At 39.8% G+C, this 25368-nt stretch overlaps 1 protein-coding gene across 2 annotated transcripts in view; it reads right to left on the bottom strand.

Annotated features, from left to right (window-relative positions):
* fto (FTO alpha-ketoglutarate dependent dioxygenase) overlaps window positions 1–25368 on the bottom strand; it is a 137519-nt gene that overhangs the window by 76036 nt on the left and 36115 nt on the right. For both annotated transcript variants that reach the window (XM_081605403.1, XM_008405567.3), the window contains exon 7: window positions 18509–18628. In XM_081605403.1, coding sequence (XP_081461529.1) covers window positions 18509–18628 — 120 coding nt within the window. The remainder of the gene's footprint in view (window positions 1–18508; window positions 18629–25368) is intronic.

Below are 25368 nucleotides of genomic sequence, written 5' to 3'. Positions count from 1 at the left end.
CAGACCAAAGAACATTATTTAAAAATAAATATTAATTTAAGGACAATCACCTGGGATATTGCTGAGTTAATTCTTGTCCAGTTTATCCTTCTAGACGAGAGTATTGCATATTGTGGCAAAAAAGGTGCACAAGCAACCTTGACAGAACCATAAAGCAAAGCCCCTTCTACAATTCAGTGAAGTCACAAGAGTCAGATCAGATTCAGGACATGGCCTACAACACTCACAGGTGTGTAATGAACCCACCAGTCATGAACCAAAAAACATTGGAAAAGTCAAACCTGAGTTTACTCAGATAAAGACTGAAATGTTGACCAAAGTACACTTTTTTAATCAATCTAGAAAGCACCAAAAGAGTTTGGAGAAAGAGTGGAGAAACATAAAAACAGTGAAAATATTGTGAAGCCATAAATAAATTGAGCACATAGGCAGCCACTGTGGAAACAGAGATTGATCAATATTTATGGAGGTGGTGATTGCATTTCCCAGAAGGACTTGGCGACTCACCACATTGACAAAAACTGCCAATACTTTGGCTAAAGATGACTGCATCAACGTGGTTAATTCCTCCTTAAATTGCCTGACCAACAGTCCATAAATAGTGTATTTCTGAGAAAAAGATGAGAGAAAAAGACCCAAGAATGAAAAAAGTTGAATTCTATTAAAACAATCTGGGTCAACTTGAGGTATTTTTTAGAGCTTTTAAAATTCATCAAAAGGAATATGAGTAAGTTGTGTTCTTGCCACATGCTGCTTATTACTGTTAAAGAAAAAATATGATTTAAAATAGTTTTGTGTTAAGTTGTTTGTCACATGAGGATACAACCTTGTTTTATTCTAAGAGTTTAGGAAACTTTTCATGTCAGTTATGTGTTTATGAGGTTAATGTGGTTATATGCACAGAAAATGACAGAAAAAAACATCCTTGGAAATAAAATACAAGGACATCATTATTGACCTTAGATTTCTATAAAGTACTACATGCACAAGCTTTTTTCTTCTTTCTCAATGACTGCTCAATGCTCAATTTTTGTGAGCATGGATTTGCATTTAATTTTGTGTGTGTGTGTGCAGTAGAGGGCCCTCTCGTGTGCATGTGTGATTGCGTGTCAGAACGTGCGCACGTATGATCTTCTGTTTAAAGGACTCAGTGCTGAGAGAGGCCTTCAGGTTTAGCCCCAGGCTGATCCCCAGGCCATTTAGGCACCCCACTGCTTGTTTACTGGTCAAGCCCAGCCAAAGCCAGACCTCAGTCCTTTATCTTTGGGCTTATGTTAGCACAAATCAGCCCCTTCTTTACTTCTATTTACTCCTCGATGACAGTAGCTGTCCTCACAGTCCACCTCTATCAGCCCAGTGCTGACCACAGATGTCCCGCTGACCCTGGCCACGGCCTGAGGTGAATCAGAGGACAAGGGGAACCTCGGTACCTCCATCCCCGTTTCCCAGACCCCCAAATTGAGCTCTGTCTATTTTGCTACAATGTCGGCATAAACATTTCCGTTCCTGTGCAGAGGCAGAGTAGGTAAACAAACACGCAGGCAAGCAAAGGTGGTGTTTTCGCTTGTGGAGAGAGCTGGAGTGATGATAGTGTTCCAAGCGGAGGCTGGCTGGAGGGCAGCCTGGGGCAGCTCACTAACACCTCGAGTCAGGACTGTATCTTAACACCAACAAGCATCTGTCTATTCCATCACATTTCTATCGTATAACAACGTGTCACTCATTCAACACAGAATAACACAATGGGAGGACTGTTGCTGCACACAGAGTGCAACATGATGTAAAACTTCACAGAATAGCTGTCTCTGATTACATAATGGCCAACTAGTTTTGAAGGCAGTATTGTTAAAACAAAAAGATGTGTGCAGGCACTGAAAGTTTGCACTCCATAAAACTTACCTACTTGCTGACTAGCAGAGTATTTTGGAAGCTATCAACGCCTCCATGGAATGCATAAGATGATTTTCATACAAGACTGTCAAGAAACCCGAAGTACTACTAATCTCTCTTAAATCTTCTGCATTTGCAGGCCACAAATGCTCACAAACCTCAAAAGTGACTATGTAATAACTTGTTTAATAAAAAAGAATTCTAGTTGAAAGTTGATCAATAAATGGTCACTCTTTGGATATGCTCTATATTCAAAGATGCTCAGACTATCTCTTGTGTCTCGGACACAGACATATGAAGAGATATCACGTATCTCTTCATGGAGATTCACTTCATGAAGTCCATGACACTTCATGAAGACAAAGCTAAAGAACATGTCAGAAAACTGATTTTGCTGCCACCTTTGCTTTGTGTAATATTACTACCTCAACCATGAACAGACTGTTTAAGATAATGTTTTGGCATCTCAACCAGATTTAGGTTTAAACTTTGAATAGACCATTCCAAAACATTTTTGTTGTTGTTTGTTTAGCTGTTCAACAGTGGGCCTGTTGATATGCTTCAGGTTTTTGCCCTGTTGCATTACCCAACTTTGCTTCGACATGAAATAAGAAACTGCTGCCCATACAGAAGCCAGAATCACAACTCTATTATTTATATGACACCATCTTTGACTGCTGCTATGATGCTCTCTAATGAAACGCTGCTTAAATGTTGGGTTTTAGTGACTTCCAGGCTACATTGCAATTTTGGTGAACCAATCACTCCTGTAGTTTCACCTCGGTTCCATGTTTTCTCCATTTGTGTTTAGTGGCTCTCAGTTTGGTTCAGTGAAGTCCCAATCGTAAGAAATTGTTTTGAAACCCTTTCCAAGCTGATGGATATCCTCAACTTTGTTTTTAATATTTTTAATGAAAATATTCAGCCTATTTTCCTGTCGTCATACTGGTTTTGCTTAAGCAACTTCTTGATTCTTCAGGTCTGACGGTAATCAGGCCTAAATGTGGATCACCAAACTGAACATATTTGTCTGGATAATCACAAATAGTTCAGAATTTAACAGTGGGGTAAATTACCTTTTCCACACACTGGGCCAGAGTGATATTGAAAATTAACTTCTGTTAATTGAAATAATTGAAATCATCATTTGAAAACAGTTTTGTAATTCTTTGGTTCCTGAAGTGTGAATTCTGCAATAGGGCAAATATGTATTCACAATTCAGAAACACAATAGTGTGACACACATTTTAGAAATAATGATGTAGAAGCCCACTTTATGCATACCTACTCCTAATTTATGAGCTTTTTTCTCATCTGTTTGGCTTTGCTTTGACTCTGCTTTTATCAAACTCCATATGCTGGACAGAAGATGCTGCATGGGACTAAAAGGTAAACAATGTTAAAACAAATACAAGCTACAGCTGTTTATCAAGTGTCTTTAGGTTAGCACAGTTTTACCTATGTTTGGGACCTTCTTTATAAAATACATGGTTGTTGCACCACCTACTGCAATGAATAAGCATTTTTATTATTTTTGATTGGACTCCCTCAGACCATTTCAAATTTTACCTACAGTAAAATGCTGATTTAGCGTTCTTGTTTTATTTTATCAAGCAACATTCTTCCATAACTCAATCTCTTCTTGCCCATTTAACACGTCACCAATGTGGACTTTTGCCACCATTTCCAACCAGCTGCTCTAACACCTGATTTCACTGGCCTTGGGAGTGGGAATTTAGCAGATTCACAGCTGCCTGCATCTTCCTCTCCCCTTTAATACAGGAAACCAATATCACTTTGACCGCCAGTGGGGAAAAAAGGCATCAGGCACCTTGCTCTGGGTAATGGATAGCTTCTGCTCACTGATATAAACAACAGGGGAGCTGTGATCCTGTCAAGGCCATTTCCAGTCTGAACAAGGGATCTGTGTGTGTTTGCTTCCTTCCACCGCAGAGTTACTTTGTGCTCTTTATCGGTGGAACAACTACAGTATCTGGGAAAGAAATACGCTTACACCACGTACCCTTTTCTGTAACACAACACCACAGTTATAAAAAAAGGTGTGTGGGTAACTGTATGTACATTATTTCTGCCATCTGCCTGCTGTCACAAGATCATAGCTCGTTCAAAATTTGGGGAATATCTGAAATTAAATTTACTCTACTTCCCAGAGATTGGTTGATAATGTACGAGTGCATGTGCTCTGTATGTGTGTGACTGTGTGTTTGTGCTTTACTGTGTCTCACACTGTAAGGCTCATTTTCCCAACAAATACCTCATTGTGAGAACCCACTGCTCCTTATGGGGCCCAAAGGCCAGACCCCGTAGAAAGGAGTGCTGTTTTGGGACCAAGGTGTGAATTGAATTGAATTGAATTTACATTAGGATTAGATTTAGGCATGTAATGGTAGTGGTTAGATTTAGAGTAAAGATTTTTAGATTTTGAAGTAGCACAAATTATGATATATCAAAATTTGATACCACAAAGTATTATTCATTTAGATATGCTTATTTCCTCTTCGCTGCTACACAGTTTTTTATCATACCAACAAGGGATGGTCTTTAAAAGTCTTAAAATTTCACAAAAATCTTGTTATCCTATGTTCATAAAAACAAGAATTTTGATAAACCTCAGTGAAAAAAAGATATTCGTTTCAGAATTTCTCAAAATATACACAGAATATTATTTGTGAGAGGCAGTGGTCTGCTGCTACAGCCTCCATATAGCAACAGAAAGCACTTTCTCTGGCATCTCAGGCTTTACACCACAGGGGGAAAATGGAGAGTTTGTAAAATCGTGAATAAAACTACTTGCCTAAATGCAAAGAAACTAACATAACATTTTTGTTTTTTGTTGGGGGGTTTTCTACATTTTTTAACACCCACACTGATCATAAAAAAATATTATATTCAAAGACTATTGGCATTTTCATTTATTTGTTCATTTTAAAAAAGTGACCTTGAGAACCTGACATGGACACCAGGGCATTGTAGTTATTATTATTGTGTGAGCGTGTGTGTATGTGCTTTTGTGAGAGGGTAACGGTGAGTGTGCTGATGTGTTCTTGCCATCTCCATGGTGACAGAAACCAAGGCTTTTCTACCGGGTTGACCTCTGCAGCGTCTCGGGCGCCATCAATTACGTCAGCTAGTAAAATGGGCTTTGCAAAACATAGCAGATTATATGGAGTGTAAAACATTAGAAAAATGTGTCTAAAACATCAGAGCAACTTGTTTGAAGTGACAAAGGGTTGGGGAGAAATAGAGACAGACCCGAAAAGGAGAGACCCCTGACATGTGATTTTGTTTGAAGGCTTTGTAACACACTCAAGTGGGCAGGGACGCTTTCTTTGACCCTTAAGGCAGTCCATCTTTTGGGCAGAATACGAGCAGGATGGACGGACATATGCTTTGCACAGGGTCAAATGAAGCAGAACTCACAGGCTTTTGTGCCGCTTTCTTTTGGTGTGAGAAGAAAAGGCAAATCTGCTGTCAGGTTGCAATCCAACGCACCCACAAAAATCACATAAAAAGTTTGCCATGCTGTTTTTTTGTACTTAATTTTTTGGACAAGTTTTGTCTCTGACTCATCATGAACGTGTGTGTATCAATTGTATTTAATGGCTCAGTCACATAGGTCCTAGCATGAACGAGTTTTCCAGGAGGGCGAAAAAAGGATAGTGCAAAACCTCCTGAGCGGACTGGCTTGAATGCGCAATCCATCCATCACAGTGAAGCTTTGAGAGGCCCTTTGACTAATTCAGGACAATAAAGACAGAGCTGGACAGAGATGTTTGCGATGAGCGCGACACTCAAGCACCTTCTGCTCTCTTAAACCCCCCCTTTCTCTCTTTCAGTTTATGAAAGCTGAGTCTAGATTCCAGCTAGATAGCAGATTGCGATCAGTGCCTCATTCTCCTGCCAGTAGAAAGCTTTTTGCTGACTGGGGCCAAAGCCAGTCTTTTTAAGCCCAAGAGTTACAGTGTTACTCACACTGCACCATACATCAGGTCTTCAAAAATGCTAAACCAATAAAATGAGTTTCCATCCATCTTGACATGCTCACACAGAAGAATTTGGTTTTAGAAGAGGGGGAAATGCCCGCCGGGGCAGAAATGCACAGCTAACAAAGTTTTGATAGACTGCCTGGGTTCTGGGAAGTAGTGATTCTTCAGTTTTAGCATCTGGCTGCAGTAGTGAGATTTTACAGGCCTTCTTAAATGTCATGTCTTACATCAAATGTGAATTAGCTATAGCAGTACAGTAAAAAAGAGTGACTGTATCTTAAGTGCAGCAGATTGGGATCTCTAAAATTATAGGTTCCGTGCCATGACATACTGTGCAGTCTCTTAAAACTACGAGGAGTGAGCAACATTTTATAAGAGAAACCTGGTTTAACCAAAGCTAGGATTGCAGTCAGATATATTCAACTAACCAAATGGACTTTCCCATGATAGCATTCAAAGTAATTAGTAAAACAAAAGCATTTTTCACAAAAGCTGAGAAAGAGAGATCATTACACTAGCTGCTTTCTGTTGACAAATTAAATCTCGGTCAAGTCAAGAAAGGCCTGGATGAGAAAAAGATCCTAGAGGTTCCTATAGAAGCCTTAAAAGTCAACATCTTTGGTGGGATTTTTAAGAAGCCAATTCCAGCACAGGAGCAATCAAGCATTGCTGATCTATAGATTTTTTGCACATAAGAAATTCATGAATTCTAAATCTTATTTTTCAATCAAAATCTGTCATCTGCAGTTTTCCTGTGTAAATAAATCCAGTGCTTCGCTGCATTATTTAAACCCCTCCCCAGCTTTGGTTGTTGAGTTGCAGACAATGGCACACATTAGTAAGCAGTTAACTATAACTGGATTAGGAACTCACGTGTGCTTACTGTCTACTACAGTCTGGAATGAAAATCTCACACACTAATAGCTTTTACATTTAATAATGCCTGTTGAACAAAGCCGTATACATTCCTCAAAGATCTGGGAGAACGCTGATATAATCTAATTAAGTAAAAGGAATTACAACTGAATATGGTACTCTTTGGACTGAGTTACTTCATGGATGTTATTATTGAAATAAATCAAAAATCTGCCATACAGTGTAGTCACATCCAAGAGCTCAAACAGATCAAACTTTTTCAGTGTTTGTGTGTGTCTGTGTTGGCTCTATGTGGTTTCATCTTTTCTCAAAAGAGACGCTAATAAGAATGATGTTTGGTGGCCAACTTTTATTGCAAGTGTGCTTTATCTAATCAGCATTTGGAAACAAACCCCAGAGGATTTTTCAAACATTCTGTTCTTTGAAAACATTACTAAACAACAAAAAGCAGGGAGATCAAGCCTGCTTATCAATTGACAGTTCTGGAAAGGCAGAAAAACAAAAAAAAACTGAATTAATGTAGGTGATTTTTAATCACAGAATGCTTCTTGAATAGTTGCCCCTAAACAAACATACTTCACTTATAGATTGTAATCTAAATGATTTTTTTTTTTTAGATTCAGAATACTCGCATCTCCAAATACCAGATTTCTTGAAACATTCACCCAGGTGCTTTTTCACTCTCATTATGTTTTGTGTGTATGTGCACGTGTGAATGGTTCTCAGCCAGGGAGGCTGATGAGAGCGGCTAAAAGGTGTTTATGAGACTGTTAGCCAGGAGAGGATGCTGCCCTGCAGCTTTCACCCAAATAAAAGAGTCATTCATTACTTCCAACATGACCCTCTCATTATGCACAAATAGGAATTAATGAGTGCTATATCGGGCGCTCCCAGCTGAGTGAGGCGGGGCTCGCTAAAGGACTAGCGTTAATTACAATGTCCTACATCTCACCCATTTAACACCACACATCAGATCTCTTTTTGCAGAGAAGGGATAGCAATGGCCTTTCACTGCGCAAGGATGGACACTCTGAACTCAAGAAATGTAACTGTTAATGTAAAAACAGAGAACTATCAGTTGAAAAAGAAAACAGTTGAAAAATATTTTTTCTGCAGAGTTTTACAAGAGAACTTCATTTTGATCTCAGGTGTGCTGTGCTTCTTGTACTGTACAAGCTTTCTTTTGAAAGGCGCTGACAAGAACTTCACTCAATGCTCCTTGGACTTCCTCTTTAATGTACACCGTCATCTTGTTTACAGCATCAGCTTTACTATTGTTTCATATTTGCTGAGAACTTTTATTTGTGATGATGCTTGCCAATCTGATACTGCTTCTAAACATTTGACCTTTCAGGCAACCAGAAGTGTGATTATTGGCCAATATGAGAAGACTGTCACTGATGTAGGTGGTGCACTCTAGTTGTACACTGCAAGAAGCTGTAAAAATTGAAACATAGGAGAAGGCCTACTTCTTTTGGAACTACACAAATATCAACAAACTTCTTCCCTTCTGTTATAATTGTGCCTTTATGACTGTACTGAACTCTCCACCTGGTTATCTTAAGATAATATGTTTTATTTCTTTAACTGAATAAAGTCAGTTTTGCACCAGAGGGAATTTGTCATCATTTCCTGTGGAGCGGAACAAATCTGCCCAAACAGTAAAAGCAATCAAACTCTCCATTATGATATGCTTTGCCAATATCAAGTATCACTAAGTAATTCTGTTAAACTGTTACTTAAATTGTCTTATTTCAAATAGTTCCAGGTAAAGTCTTAGTCAAGTTCAACAAATTCCACATGTTTACCTTTGTGATGGTAGGACGGATGGATAATGGTTGTGACGATGACTTGATATGGAAAGATTACACTCTTTAACAGCAGGATGTTTCATTTTTTATTTTTTTATCTCCTTTGCAATTCTGCTCACCGTGCAAGATAAACATGGATCATAATCCAGCCAAGCGGCTAGCCCACTAAAACAGAAAGTTGTAAATTACAAACTGGGAGCACAATTTATTCACCTTTAGCCTTTTTACTTATCTTTATCCTGGGTGCCAATAAAATGTAGCTGAAAATGCATTTTTACTACATACAAATCTGACACAAACATTAGTAAGGTAAAAGATTTGTGTTATAGGGAATAAATTATACTGGGTCTCGGTTGGTTCTGTAAATGGTTTCTGCTTAAGCTACTCACAATAATAAACTCAAAAGCAGTATTTTGGGACATCTTAAGATCAAAAACAGTGAAATAATCTGGAAGAAATCAGTTGACCAATTTGATTAGTGGTCATCTTATTAATGGCCAACCCGCTTTTGTGTTTTTATGACTGCTGCACAGAAGTGTATTCATTTTATCTTTGGATCTTGATCTCACTGGTGCATAACAATACCAGAAAATGGATTACCTCGCTAACACCTATCTTCTATTTTTGTCCCTAATTAGGCTTTAACTGTTTTTCTTCCACTTTTAGGGGGATCTACAATTGGGGTGGGCTGTTTTGATTTTCATTAATTGGTTTCATTTATTGTTTCATCTGTGTGGGTAAAATAAAGCCCTCAGAGACAGCAGCTGTGATTAGGGGCTCTGTAAATAAATGTGAGATGAATCTGAGCTGAAGATAAACAATAATAAAAAATGGCAACCACGGGAGCTGATTAAAATTCAGATTTGGATTTAAAAGATTTGTTTAAAAGAATATACAGAGCTCTGGATAGCAGACCTGTATTTGTGTTCAGTTTGGCTTGCAGAGCTCATTTGGAGGTTGCAACCAAAAACTTTGTATATATTGAAGCACTACTTTGCAAAGTAAGTGTAATAACAATGATAAATGGCTTTCTTCTAATGAAGAGCTTAAAATTCAAAGTGCAAAAACTACCATTTGCAGCCCTTAGTTCCAAGTCTTAAGGTTTGTGTCTCTCCAACTTTGTGGAGACTGAAATCTTCATTGCACAATACTTCAAGTCTTACTGGCTTTAGAGCACCTGTGAAAATATATTTTCAAGTCTTAACATATTTTTATTTGGATTTCAGGTTGGTATCTGATAGAGCCTGTTCACCACATGAATGTGTTTAATCTGAATCATTGCACTGTTGCTCTGCCTGCATGTTTAGAGCCTTGATTTTTATATTTTTGTTTTGTTTTTTTCCTGGAAGGTGAACTATTGAATCTGTGTCAAGTATTTTCCAGACTCAAACATGTTTTCTTCCAGGACCACCCTGTATTTGGCTCCATCACCATAAAATGGCATTGCCACCACCGTGCTTCACTCTGGTGACAGTGAGTTAAGAGTGTACAATTATTCATCCAACATAGCACGTAGACAAAGAAGGATAATTTTTGTCTCATCTAACTAAGCACCTTAAAACGGCTTCTGTCTCCCCTTAATGGCTTGTGAAGCGTCTTATGGCTCTCTAACACCAATTTAACAATCTTACTACTCTTCCATGCAGACAAGAACAACAACAAGTACTTGTCTTTTAAACAGATTCTCACCTAAACTGGGACTCTCTGGTGTTCGTCCAGAGCTACCATAGTGGCTGTTTTGTCATTTGATTCTTTATTTGTTAGGCCTGTTAGCATAGACCGCAGTGCTTAAAAAAACCTAGCACTACCTGTTCAGAATGTTAGCATCTCTGGTTTGCTCTTTGGTCTTCATGAAGCAGGTGGTTCCCTAATATTGTCGAACAAACATCTAAGTGTGTCACTCAAACATATTGATGGTAACATTTTGCACAGATGATGGGCATATTTATTAGGTCAGTTCTAAAGACATTTGGTTGACCAGATTTCATTAAAGGGTATCAGATTAAAATATTTGTACGTGTCAAAGTACTTTAGAAACCAAGTGTCCCCTTTTTGGCCAATATCACAATTATGCACCACTTTGTGTTAACCTGTCACCTCGATTGAAGGTTATAGTTGTGACGAGACAAAATGGGAAAATGTTATTGCAATACACTGCAAGTATCCCCGAGCTAGACGCTATATTTTTAATACATAAAATGATTACATAAATATATACATAAAATCTACTTTCTTGTCTTAATGACAAATAAGGATGTTTTCTTTTGTCAATGGCAATGTCTTTCGCTAAACTTCTGTGACATGATTGCCTGTGAGAGGAGTAAACAATTACACCTGGATCAAAGTAGAGCCATAATTATATGTCAAATGCTGGTTGGCATTAGCGTCTCTTGTCAGGTAGAAGAGGGGCGGGCATTGCTGTGAGATGTTCGGAAATATCTCTTTCATCTTTTTATACTTTCTCCCCCATCAAGGCATGTTTTAACAAACACACACTTCATCCTTCATCTCTCTTTTGCTCTCTTTTTTTTTGATGGTATGACACAGGAAGAAGCTGAGCCCTGCAGCCAACGCCGCCGTCCACACTGAATGCGATTAAAGTGAGCAGTGATTAATCTGGGCTGCCCCATAAGTCCTCTTTACCACTTTAATGGATGTTATCTCCCCCTCCTCTGAAGGCTTATCTTGCTGATCGGGGCCAAGGATGAGGAGAGGAAAAGGAAGGGAGGGAGAGTGGCTACGGGTAAGGGGGAAGAAATCAAAATAAATCCATACAGAGGTAAGTAAATGAATAAGCAAGTAAATAAAGTGAGTAAATAAATAAAAACAGGGATTGAGGGTGCTGCTAAGCGGATAAGGCAGATCAGTCTCTGTAAAGTGCTCATTTGTTTTCTAAGAAGACGAGACAAGCTGCCTTCGAAGCCCACAGACGGAATTAAGGGAAAAAAATCCTGTCGACGTTACAATTCCGAGGACAAAACTTTGAATAAATCTTCTCACAATAACAGTGAAAAGATAAGGTGACGACAGTACGCAGCCGCCATTCAAAGTAAATAAAGTAAATAAATAAATGCCATTACTTTCTGTGCAGTTTCTACATTCAGACAAGCAGTCAATAATGATGATATTTCCCTCAGGTGCAGCAGGGTAACAATCTTGGTCAGGTTTGACTTAATCATGTGACAGAAAATACTAATTTCATCCCACACAGTGTTTAAGACATGATGTTATTGGAAGAATGTAATTTTAATAAAATAGTAAAAATTCTGACAACAGAATAATAACCTTAATTTTACTGGGAATACTAAAGTATAAGGCACATCAGCAGTTGCAGTAACTTCTTCACACATTCTTTACTTGACCTAACCTGAATTGCTTTATAATAATAATAATACATTTTATTTGTATTTTTAGTACAGTTTCTAAAAACTCAGCTATTTTTTTTTTTACAGAAATCACACAAAATTACAAACAGATTAATTAAGTACATCAAACCAAATCATAAACAGGAAAAAAGAAACCTTACATACAACCAAAACTAGACATGGGCCGGTTACTGCTATCAAGCCTGTTTTAAAACTAATTTGCCTTCACACTGTTCTTAGTATTTGTGCCAAACAAAGTAACCAGAGTTATGAACACAAGGCACAGAGTTACCCTTCTCCCACCTATTGCTGCACACTGCTAGGCAGCAGGCTGAAGGAAGACCAAATCATATTTTTAAAATGTTTTTCATTTGTATGATAATGAGCCAAAGGCAATTATTTACTCAAACTGACAATAAGGATTTACTCTCCTCTGTTCTCAGCCTGTCAAACTTATAAAGGCAATGTAGTCTCTAACTATATTTGGCAAGTTACCAGAGGCACAACTTAGTAAACTGAACAGATTAGCTTGTTACCATTTAAAGAACAGAAGAACAAAACTAAATATGAATGTATAAAATTTATTAGGGTTTTTTATAAGATGCCATATTTTACTCAAGTTGTTTGTCGGCTTATTTTTCTGAATTCTAACTTTTAAATTTCACTACATTGGCTTTAGTAAAACAAAAAAATTAATATTAATTCTGGTGGAAAATCAGTGTCTGAAAATTCACTAACAGTAAATTGTGTTTTTTTTATTCTACAGCTTTGCTGAAATCTGTCTTAGAATACAACTTATAAATAATGGTATTTTAGCAGCAGTATTATTATTAGCTGCATTTGTGCTTTAAACACACATATACCATGATGATCATTTTTGCTTGTTCTGTAGAAATATCAGTCACAATGAAAAAGTGTCTTTGTTCATCTTTCACAAAAGGCCATCACACCATGAGACTCTAATACCGCCTCATGCCCGTTTTAAACTTCTCAAAATGGACACTAGTGTTTTTGTTCTATTATGCGAGCACAGCCATAATACTGTGACAGGGTTAAAGCTGTTCAGGGCTTTCATTTTCCCTTTTTTTCCCTCCCCACTCCGGCTTACAGCGATGTTGCAGTGAGATTCTGTCGTAGACAAACCTCTGCGGGATTCCATTCAACACTAGTGTACATCTTTAGGTACAAAGCTGCGGGCTGCACTGGCTCCAGGTAACATAAACGCTCCCTTCAAGCCACCGCGTATATCTGCCCATGGAAATTCTCTAAAGGGGTTTAAGCGTTTACGAAGAAACACTATCAGGCACTGCCGAAAAATTCAGCTTACCCTGTTGAATAGGGACTTCAAAGAGAATTGCAAATACCTTCGCACCGCTACATTTTCTCCCCTCTTCTCTCCCCTTTTTCTTGCTCTGCCTCTCCGCGTCTCTTCCTGGTTCTTTTCATTTTCTTTTTTCATGCTTCCAAACATGAGCCGCTGTGTGATGTAAAATGTATTATCAGCCATATATTTCCTCTTTAAATGAATAATAACAATAATCTCGGAGTAATTTCTTTCTTGCACAGCTCTGTCTAAATAGGGCAAAGCAAGCAAGCTAATAAAGAGCTGTGGATAAACAAGGCCGCGCAGTAATGAACGTGTGGATTAGGGCCTCCAGTCTATGTTCGGCGATAAGGGGGGGAAAAAAGCGACTACTATGCAGGTAAGAGCACTTTCTGGCTGTCAGGGAAGGATAAACTACTCTGCAGCTGCACTATTTACTTCCTACACTCACATTGTGGACACACAAACAGAAACACTGATGGTTACAAATAAATCAACACCCGCACGCTCATTCACACACACCGTCAGCGCATAAGAACCACAAAGAATCGGAATAAAATAAACGTATAAGCCTATTTACTGAGGACAGAGCTCTAAACGCAAAACAATATGCCGCATACACACAGTGTGATTTAATGTTAGAGATAATAAATGGCTTCATAATGAGCAATAAAAACGGTCCTTAAACAGTTTACTGCTTAGTTCACACTTATAATTAATCTGGGTTGCATGTGTGCATTTAAAGTGGGTATAAAACTCTGTGCAAGTAAAAGAGAAAAATGAGTGCTGGGAAACATCTGCTGCATCATGCAGCTGTAAAAGAAAAAAAAAGAGAGAAAAACAAAGAAAACTGCCTTTTTCCCACCTCACCTGGACCAGGAAGCTCTCTAGAAATTTTTTTTACACACACGCATGCACACAAAAAAATGTTTTGGAAATTATTTAGCACAACGGGAAACCATAACATTTATAATGTTTTACAAAGCCATCAAATAAAGAGAGAGGGGATTAATTGCCCCGGTCCGACCTTAAAATAATTATTTTGAGCGGTGCAACTCTAAACTCCAACGAAATTGATACACTTTGATAATTAGATTCTTGGCACTGACCCGCTGAAGTCAATAAAGGTTATTAAGGCCAATTGCTGTCTAAACGCATTACGGGCAGAGTAAACTGTCCGTCGGAGGCCCCTGCTACTCCAGCGCCAATATGATAATCCATTCTCCGTCCTGGGGGTTTCTTCCCCAGCGCCTGTGTCTCCACTCTGCCATACAAAACCAGATTGGATTCGCTTAACCTTTCCAGGACTTTGATCAAATGAGCTCACACAGCAATAACATTTACATTGACCCCCCCACCCCCTCCAAAGTCTCCCCAACACACACACACACACGCACACACACAAACGCTCTCTCACTTCTCTCCACCTCCTCCTCTTATTCTACAGACTCTCCATCCCTCTTTCTACACCCTCTCCACCCACCCCCTCGTCTGCACGTTTGCTCAATAACCTAATCAGCTCTTGATGGCGGCCGGGCCAGGCCGCGTATGATTGCAAGCGCTACCCACCTCAGCAGCCCGAATTGTTTCCGAGGACTGTTATTACAGTGAGGAGTTTGGCGGGGGGGTGTTGAAATGGTCATCAAACATTATCCCTGTGCAAACACACAAATGTACAAAAGCTAGCCTCCATTATAAATCAGAGAGAGCTTTGCGATAAGGTAGCTCACGAGTGAGTTTGTTTGTGACCAAACCGTCAGAAAACAGGGACTGACAGGTTGGGTGAACGGAGCGGAGGGAGACGCGGCCCCGACACCACTTCCTGTTTTGTACGTCTTGAAGTATACAAATGTATTCAACAGTGTGGATCCCGTTTATAATGAAAGTGGATTAATTTCCTTGATATGCGTTGAAAAGATTTCCATCGACAAGACTCGCTCTCCTGTCAAATGAAAAGGGGCAGGGGGGGTGGGCAGAGATATGGTGAGATGGAGGAAAAGAAAGAGGGAGAACTAGAGAAATAAAGAGCGAGAGTAAGAAGGAGAAAAAGAAGAAGGAGATGGAGTGCATTGAAATCTCTTTGCAAGTGCTGGCTTTTGAAGTTGTGAGATGAGCAGCCACAGAAGTCAGAAAAGTGACAAATTAGGGAAAAAGCTGTACTGTGCAAGCAGAGCTGCTAAATCAATTAAAGTCATGCCGAGTGCATACATTAACATCAATGGCTTGCGCAAACACACACGCACACACGCACACAAGCAAAAAGGACAACAGAAAGAGAGAGAGAGAAATGTGCTCATGAGCTCGCCATCGCTTCTCCCCCTACAGTGAAAAGAAGAAAGATAAAAAAAATACCGCGCCGGTATTTAAAATATTCTGCATAGAGCCAAGATCTTCTGCCTATTGTGACTCACAAAGAAGCCATTCATTGTTGCTAGTTTAAGGAAATGTCACTATTGTACAACTCCAACGATAGCAGAGTCCTGGGGGAACACGAGGCTCGGAGCCAGGCGGGTCTAAACGGAATCCAGCACCCCGGATCACAGGGGAACATAGAAACCTTTCAGCTCCTGCCCTTCTTCCACCTGCCCGAAACAACCTTTACCTACCTTTACCTTTACACACATTATCACTATGCTGCGCTCTCACGTGAAGTACACTTGAAGATTATTCGGGAGTCTTATAAAAGAAAAAGAAAAAACGAAAAAAAAAAAAAAACAGAGGTGCCCAGCAAGCCGGTGGACTCGTTTTGTTTTGCTTCTTTATACATTTATTTATGTATTTTATCAGAATGTCATTCAAATAGAAGGATGAGCATTTGCATGACAACAGGCTGAGGAGCAGAGAGGGAGCCCCAGGGAGAGACAGTATCCACATACAGGAGCCAGTCTCTCCATATTGCAATATTCTTCATACAGACTAACAAACGCATACGCAGCCCAGCGCATCCCACAACGCTGCTGCTAAATATGACAATAAAGCAAGGAAGCCTGGCGGTTTGTATTACTATTTTAGCAGGATGAAACAATAGGCCCTTTTATTGCTACAGCGCAGTATATAAAACAATACGGTGTCATTTTATAAAGCCTATTTAAATAGACACGTATTTGGTTTTTTAAAATACCCACACCGATATCAGATTTGACTAAAAAAATAAATAAAATTGCGTCGCATTAAAATCTACTCCGCAGGCAACCAAAATATGTAAATAAATAAATGGTAAACAGCATCTGCTCACACTAGGTCACTCGTATTTCACCAAATTAGACGGCGCTGTCAATTGCCAGCTTCAAAATGTAAAATATATGCCAATATAGGGGACTGCAGGAGAGACCGCCATTATTTAAATAACTCAAAGTAATTTAGGGAAATGTGTTTTAATCCAACGGCAGAAAAGCCTCAGCTATCAAAAGCTCCCAAAGAGAAATCTATAAGCCATATTTATGAAGTGCTGTTTCATCAGTGTATCTGAGGTCGATGCATGTATGTAAATACTGCTAGCAAAAGCAATAATGTTGTCTTTCATCACAATAGAGAATCGTTACCTTTGTGTGCTGTGCCAGTGTTTTATTTTTTTCCCTTTTTTTTGGTGTTGCTTTTACATCTATTTCTTTCTCCAGAGGAGATGCTGCCTTTGTTTTTTGACATTGTAACAAAAATAAATTATTTAGGCAAAAACATAAATAAAGTTAACTTATTCTAATAAACATATGACAGTGTAATTTCAAGTTTTGAAAAAAGAAAAATACTGGAGAAATTATATTGCCAAGTGTGCTACTGTATGTTTCTACTTTAAAGAATTTCAACTTTATTTACAGTATCATATAAAGTTTTCACTGAAGAGCACAAAATTACTAACGAATACCGACACAAGAAACTTTCCACTTTAGCAATGCCCTGTCCCAAACACCGGTCCGAATCACACACTTCTTCTGGACCCAGAGGTGGAGCTCTAAAGCCCCCTCACCCACTCTCTGTCAGGGTCTCCGGCTGGCCGAGACAGAGCGGGCCTGCCGCTAGAGCCAAGCAGCAGCAGCGGCACAGGCACCGCTCTCCCCTCCAGCCCCTGTCTTTATCCCCGCCTGAGCATTAGATGTGATTACTGCTCAGCGCTCGACACTGACAGAGACCGAGAGCTCCCAGAGACAGCAGGAGCGGGAGAGAGACTGACTGCAGGGAGGAAAAGAGGAGCTCCGCTCTCCGCTGAAGAAGCAGCTGCTACAGTGATGCAAGAGTGCCCCCTGCTGCTTCTCGTGTCTGGGTATGGAAAACACACACATATATATATATATATATATATATATATATATATATATATATATAATAGAAGAGTATATGAGACAGTAAACTTTTCAAATCAAAACGTAATGAAGGCTTAAACCAACAGCATAATTACTATGTACTCACTTAACTGTAAATCTGATGTTCTAATCCTACTGTTTTTATTTTTTTTTCTTTAAGAAATAGCTGTGAGCATATTTTTTTATTTAAAAATCGTCTTAAACTCAATGCCTCCAACGTGAGCTTGCACAGTGAGCAGCTAAAAACCATTTATTCCCTCCCAAGGAACGTCACTGGACAGCAGATCGCTTACAGTCGAAGCTCATCACTGAAAACTAAATCAGTTAAATACCAGTGGAAACCTGCAAAATGCTGGTCAGCAACTACAAGAAGAGCCTACAAAGATTTGCCCAATAAATGTTGACAATGGTTTAAAATGTTTTACATGCCATTAAAAAAAAAGTAAATAAAAATAATATAATTAAAATGTACTTCTTTATATTATATTATATTTTGGAAGTGCCTGATTTCTTATCAAAAATACATTTCTTGGTTTAATGAGTAGAGTTTTACATTAAAATCTGCCAGGGATATGAATAGTTTTGGGCTGAACTGTATGTAGTCTAATAAAAGAAATAATATTAATCTGATTATTACTACTTAATAGAAGTTATTTATTCAAAGTATACCATATGTTACCATTTTTAAATTACCTATTATAAATGGATCCTCATAATTATGACTACCATTTACAAATCCAGTACTTCTTATCAATTAACAAATATTAATTAATGGACTTTTTAAACACATGTAAACACAGTGTGTTAAATAGTTTCGGTGGTACTCGTTTAAAATTTACGGAATTGGAAGGAGTTGTAGTTTGGTGTACAAAGTGTTTCTGTTCTATTTTTTCCTAAGCAGTGACATAACGGGTAGTGTGTCTTGAAACTGATTTACCATGGTCTCCATGAGCTTCCAGTCCTTCTCCAGCTGCTCCATCGGTCGGGTCCACCAGCTGCAGAAGCGTGCGTAACGCTGGCCCTGAAACCAATACTGCCGCAGCCATTCAAACTCCACCTACGGAAACACAAACAAGCAATGAGAAATACCAACAGCATGCAAACACTAAAATGTTCACTATCTTAAACACATGTAGACTCAGTCAGGCTAAAATTTGCTATAATTCTAAATAAACTCACGGGAAAATAAAAAATAAAAAGAATTATTATGTTCTTTTGGTGTTGCATGTAAGGACTGAAGCATTTAATTGTAGAATATTAAACGAATCCATGGTTGGGATAAATAAATATGTTGTCATTTTAATATTAAGTAAAAAAAAATTATGTTTTTGATATGTCAAATCTCATAATTACTTCAAAAAATATATATCTTTTGGTATATTTTTTACCCATGGAGGCTGTCATTTCTTCACCTGCGCAATGCATCCTGGGTTGTTGACGCAATTGGGTCTGTTCTATGATATTGTTTGACTGGTGCAAATTTAGACAATATCATACTGCGTCACTGTCGGCTTCAATTTAATAAAATTAATTAGTAGTGCGCTGAATAAAACTTCCGAAAGACCTATTTGTGCCCTCAACCAGAGAGGAAAACTGATGAAGGCCCTAACAGGTGGTCCTTACCTTGGCAAGCTAAAACCAAAGCCTGTGCAAACAGTTTTTACTAAAACTGAGTGCCTAAACCCCGCCAGCGCCTAGCGAGCGACAGACGAAACTTTACGGAGCTATACTGCCGCTGGTAGTGCATATAAAACCACGGACAGAGTCCCATACCAGTCAAGTCTCCCGTCTTGGCCAGGAAACTACCGTATTTTTGTCATTTTTGCCGCCGTTATCTCCCGAAAATTTCTCGTAATATAATAATTTCGTGATAACCCCCACTTTTCCCCCTTCCCCTAGCCGCCCTACGCTCTGACGTGGCAGTGTATCAACATGGCGACGTCTTCCGCTTATTCGTCTTTTTTATGACGGTTGCCAAGCAACGTTTAGATGTGCAATACCGCCATCTAGAAAGCATTGTTGCTGAATGTTGATTTGGGAATGTTTCTAAGGACATTTCCAAACCATTTAGAGACCGTCCTCCAACACCGAGAATATTTTTTTAAAGGGCACGTTAGACAATCAGGTTAAGATGGATAGCAATGATCCATGAGGTGAAAGACCCATCAGAATCACAACAAGGTTGACAATGGAAAATTATATTATTATTATCATGAGTCTATTTACCAACATATTCTAGAGAAAAACCTGTGAACATCAGTCTGAAGGCTGGACAAAAGGACGACGACGTTAAGCACAGCAACAAATCTGCACTCAAATAGCTACAAAATAAAAACCTCCATGTTGCAGTAAAGCACTGACGGCATAGACTACAATTAATAAATGCTCCAACCATAGATAACAAACATTCACTTCTTTTAAAGACACAAAGTTGGAAACAAAAAACACAGTTGCACCAAATAATGTATATGTGTGGATCTGTGCACCTTGGAGCGAGCACACCTGAAAACCCCACCCATCTTCCCCTGCTCTGCTGCACCGTCTGGAGCTGACAGTTTCTGCTGCGGAGACCACCCCCCCGCCCCCCCTCCACCCTACCCCTTCCCTCTCTCCTCTGCTTGGAGTGTTTTTGTTTCCTGCTCTTTTGAAGTGCTGAATTAATCCTTGGAAAGGATGCTACGCATAGCCAGGTGTAGCCCTGCTACTTCTGCGTATGTTGTTCAGCTTGCATGTTTGTCAGTTTGGGCCTGTGCTGAGCGAGCTTCGGTGTGTTTGTGCCTCTGCTTGTACCTGTCTGCTTAAGTGTGCGAGTGGCTTTGGTAATGTTTCTGCGGAACATGGCCGTGTTGAGTGTGTGTGTCAGAGATTGCTCCAAATGTTGCCAGCATCAACTGAAGGTGCTGAGTTGCCCTCCTCCCCCAAAACGTCCCACGAAGCGGCATTCACCCAAAACAATGCAAACCCCATTAAAGCCTGATGTAGACAACTGCACAGCACAAAGTGTACTGGCGTACAATAGGGCCGTATATCACATGGAACTCAAAGCACTATTGTTTCCCTTCTGACAACTATTTTTGTTTATTGTTCTCCTAACAGAGCATTAGCAAACGGATGAAGATGAGCCTTTTCAGCTGTAAACGTCCAAATAATCTCGACGAGTTTAAGCGGAACAATACAGCTGAAAATGTCCTATGGAATTAAAAAAGCTACATCCTTTTTAAGGATTCTTTTTGCCATTTTATCTGATGTCTCATACAAAGTATTATGTTTAACACAACTTTTCAAGTCCCAAAATACAGTTCCTTGCAAAAGTTTTTATACCTCTTGAACTTTTTTATATGCTGTCATGTTACAAATGTAAGTTTTAATACTTCACTACAGATTTTATGTGAGAGACCCACACGAAGTAACACGCTGTGAATTGGAGGGAAACAGGGTTTTCTAAAACCTTTACTCTTATATCCGCAATTAAAATCTAGTGCAACTTTAAAAGTTTTCCATTTAGAAAATAGAAGCCACCAGTGTGTGATATAATCTTAGTATATCTCCAGCTGTTCTGTGAAGGCCTCAGAGGCTTGATAGTGAACATTAGTGAAAAATGTAGACCAAGGAACACAGCAACAGCTCAGGGAAAAAGTTGTAGAGAAGCTTAAAGCAGTGTTAGGTTAAAAATAAACAATATCCCAATATTTTAGAGAGATGAATGAGTGAATGCATCATGAAAATACAAGGAATATAACAAAACTGCAAACTAAGAGAGAGACATGGCAGTCATCGTAAAATCACAGGTCGGACAAGAAGACCATTAATCAGAGAAACAACAAAGAGGAGGAGTTATTGATGCATGACATCAAAATTAAACTTTTTGTTCTACGTGATATGAATGGAGGAAAACTAACACTGCACATCACAACAGTGAAACACGAGGGTGTCATCATCATATAGTGTAAGTCCATCTTCAAGCAGGTCAACTGTAAACACTCAGTCAGCCATGCAATGGAACACTTTGAATTAAACTATATTCATGTTCAGGAATGGTCCAGTCAAAGTTCAAACCTTGATTAAACCAAGAAATTGTGGCAAAACTGGAAATTTGCAGTTTACAGATGCTCCATGTGTAATTTGACAGGCCTGGAACTATATTACAAAGAAAAATAAGCAAAACGTTTAGTCTCTAGATGTGGAAAAACATTTAAGACACAGGAGCAGAAGGTGGTTCTATGTTTTCTTGACTCAGGAGGGCTGCATACAAACGAATGCCACTCTTCTCAGATTTATATTTGTCAAAATTAGTTCTTTCCATTCTACATTTATGTGCGACTTTGTGTTGGTGTGTGTTCATTACTTCTCTGCCTAGCCCTTGCACAAACAATGATGACATTTAATAGTTATGTCTGAATTAGAATTTAGCATTTTTATGAATCACCAAAACACACTCCTTAATACAAATCTATCATTTATTTGCTGTCAATATATCATTATCGGTTCATCAATGAAATGTAATTTACAAAGAAAAGGCCCAGCTATGATTATCCCCATATTTTACATACAATATTAAATAGAGTGAATGTACAAAGTAGTCAGGTTTTTGACTTATTTATTGCTGCCTTGATTCACATTTAGTAATACAAAGAAAGAGAAAGATTTTTAACATAAATTAGTTTTAACAGGCTCTATTTTCCAGTTCCTGTACAAATGTCATATTGTTACAAAAATGTAGTGACTGCTTAAGTACCCTGTAAATTGTGCGAACCTAAATTGTCTGAATGGAATGTATCTTTGTAATAATCTTAACTAATTCCGTTTAAAGGAAAATGCAAGTAGTTGTTTCAGGCCTAAGATGAAATATCGTTGAAAAGTTTTGAACAATCTTTTCCAAAACTCTTCTTTCAAAATGTTGACATTTTTATGTGGTCATTGTTGTGTCAGATGAGTGTCACCTTCCCCTCCATCACCCCCAAAACAACAAAGGACAAGAACTATTTACACAAACAACCCGAGTGAGGGCTGTCTGAGGTAGAAGCTGTGCACAGAGTCATCCTGCCATTTACTCCCAAAAGGCTCTGATCTCAGTGGGGATGACATGCAAGGACTGGTGCATGTCAGGGAGAATACACAGCCAGTGGCACTGCTCAGCAGCCTCCCAGTCGCTCCATACAACACACCCTTCAAAGAAATGTCATCCTTTATGGTCCCTTCAACACACTCCAAATCCACTCCCCTTCGATCACTACAGCTCAAACACACAACAAAGCCGCGAGGGCCAATATCGGACGTCCTTTTCTCCCAGGCTGTCCCTCCTTCTATCTCTCTGATTGTCTGCCTGTCCTTTGGTGGGAAGAAACCAACCTGTGTCTCCACTTTGAGCTGACACGGCTGCCTGTCCCCCACAGCGCAGGCCAGAGGCAACCACAAAGCAGGCCATCTAAAAGCAACCGAGGAGCGTTGGCTATTTGGTATTTGGAGTGTGGCCACCCAGCTGAGAGCTGCCAGGCAGGAAACTCGGACTAAATGCCACCTTCCCGTGCAGGCGGATCGAAAGTCTGTGCGAAAAAAAAAAAAAAGGAGAGGCTGTTAGGCTGAGTTTTTCCTCTGAGATGGTAAGGGAGGGTGACTCCCCTGCGGCAGTCGCTGTCATCTCTCCAGGTGATGGACACACTAACTACACATTAGCTTCAAATTAGTCCAGCGACCACCCACTATGGCATCTCTGCTGGTAAAGCTCTGAAAACCTCGTTTCTTCCCCCCATTTAATGAGGCACAATTATTTTTTTTTTTCTTCACACCTTCACAGTATTCCCAGAGCGGGTCCAATCAATTTCCGGGGCCGGGGCCCTGAGGTGAGGGTTGATGAGAGTGTGATCGATCTCTCTCTGCCCTTCTCTGTTTACCAATCCCAGCCTCCTCACACAAGAGCCAGAATAACTGCTTTCCCCAAACTCTCTGTGAGTCTCTCCACTACTTACCACACACTTGCCAGAGTGGGTGTATATCTGCAAGGGTATGACTGCACAAAATAACGTGAGCCTTTTTCATTTGTATCTTTAGCAATAAAAGGTTCTTGTTTTATTTCCCAATATTATTATGAAGAACGTCAGTAATAATACTACTTTACAATCCTTGAATTTAGCAACAAGTAATGCGAAACAGAGGCCACTATAGCCCAAAAACATCTTAAAAAATAAGTACAAAGTACAAATAAACTGCAATTTATGAGAATACAATGACTGTATAATCTTTATGGTGGTAAAAAAATAAAAAATAAACACACAAGAAAATGTGTAGAGAACCTCAGGAGGCATCATGACCCTAAAACGAACACTGTGGAAGGCTAAACACACTTTATTCAGTTTACTTTCTGTGAGATGTGAAAAAAGACTATTCCCTTCCTTCAATATTTACTATTTGGAGACTAGCTCATATGTGGGGTGGGGGGTGTCCCTCAGGGCACTCTGTCACACGCCCACCTGGGAAGAGACATAGTGGCTTTAAATGAGACAAGACATTTGTGTCTGGAATTAGCATTTCAAAGCCTAACATGCACACAGGGGCCATGTGGTGGTATTATGTTAGACTTATTTGACTGACTAGGACAGCAGGTAAGATTAAAAGGAGACAGAGAGAAAAGGGCTAAACAGGTGGGAACTTTTCTTTATTTCAGTTTCTGCCTCCCTTCAATATCTGCTTCAATTAGGCACCTTGCTCCAATCCCAAACGAAGACAGACGGATGGCAGATGCTCTACTCCCTCACAATCAGGCCCCACCTATTACCTCTGACAAACGCCAGCCCCCCTGACCCTCCTTCAACTGCACGGCATCAATAGACTGTCAGTCGGTGCGTGGTTTAGCACTTTTTGAGCAAAGACCCACAAAGGCGCTGCTCAGGTCAGGTTGCCCGCGTGTCTCAGGCTTGTTCACTCCTCGGTCGTCCATGTCAAACACGACCTGTGCAATGTGCACCCACCAAGCACCAAAGAGGGCTGCCATCATAAATAACTCCACCAACAATACATCATTTAGCTGGGTGTTCTGCTCTCGTGGGCAACTCCAAACAAATGGCCACATCGATCATTGCGAGAGCCGGGAAGGGTAGGCCCGAGCCCCTGAGAACACCCCCTTCTTACTTAAGCACTTAAACACACACTCCCACACATGCAAACACGCACATACACCAATGCTTGTATAAAAAGCTCCTTGTTTTTGTGAATCAACCCGCCTCACCGTCCTGGTGAAAGCCGACGCCTGGTAATCCTGTGGCGCTCTGAGGCTAACTAGCAGGTGTTGCTAGCTGAACCAATGCAGCAGTTCTCCAAACACAGGCAGCCCTGTTGTTTGGCAGCGCTGAATGCTTAATATCGTCTTCAACCTTTAAACAACCTTATGTCAGACTCATCTGTCATGGCATCCTGCTGAGAGTCCCGGATGCTGGCGTCTGCTCGGATGTGCAATTCAGGCGCAGGGGTGTAAAGCGGGTGAGAGGTGAGATAGTATATTAACTGCTGGCCTGCAGCAAGATATGGCAGGAGGCTGAGGCCTTCTCTTTGTTGACCTCACTTTATCCCTCGAAACCCCAAGCCAGCATCACTCATTGTTTTATATGAAAAGAGGTTAGAGGCAGGACAGGGGCACGGCTCCATCTTTAGGAAGCATATGGAGAGCCTATTGGCTTGCGATCCATCACAAGGCAAGACAAATGAGAGCAACCTGAATTTCATATTGTAGACATTTCCCTAAGTATAACAACAAAGTACGGTAAGCAGAGGGTGGGCAGCTGGCAAGCTCCTGTTCTGCCATTC

The sequence above is a fragment of the Poecilia reticulata genome, chromosome 3, assembly GCF_904066995.2.
Source record: "Poecilia reticulata chromosome 3, P_reticulata-male-v2, whole genome shotgun sequence".
Classification (NCBI taxonomy): domain Eukaryota; kingdom Metazoa; phylum Chordata; class Actinopteri; order Cyprinodontiformes; family Poeciliidae; genus Poecilia; species Poecilia reticulata.
This window is presented reverse-complemented; position numbering and strand designations above follow the sequence as displayed.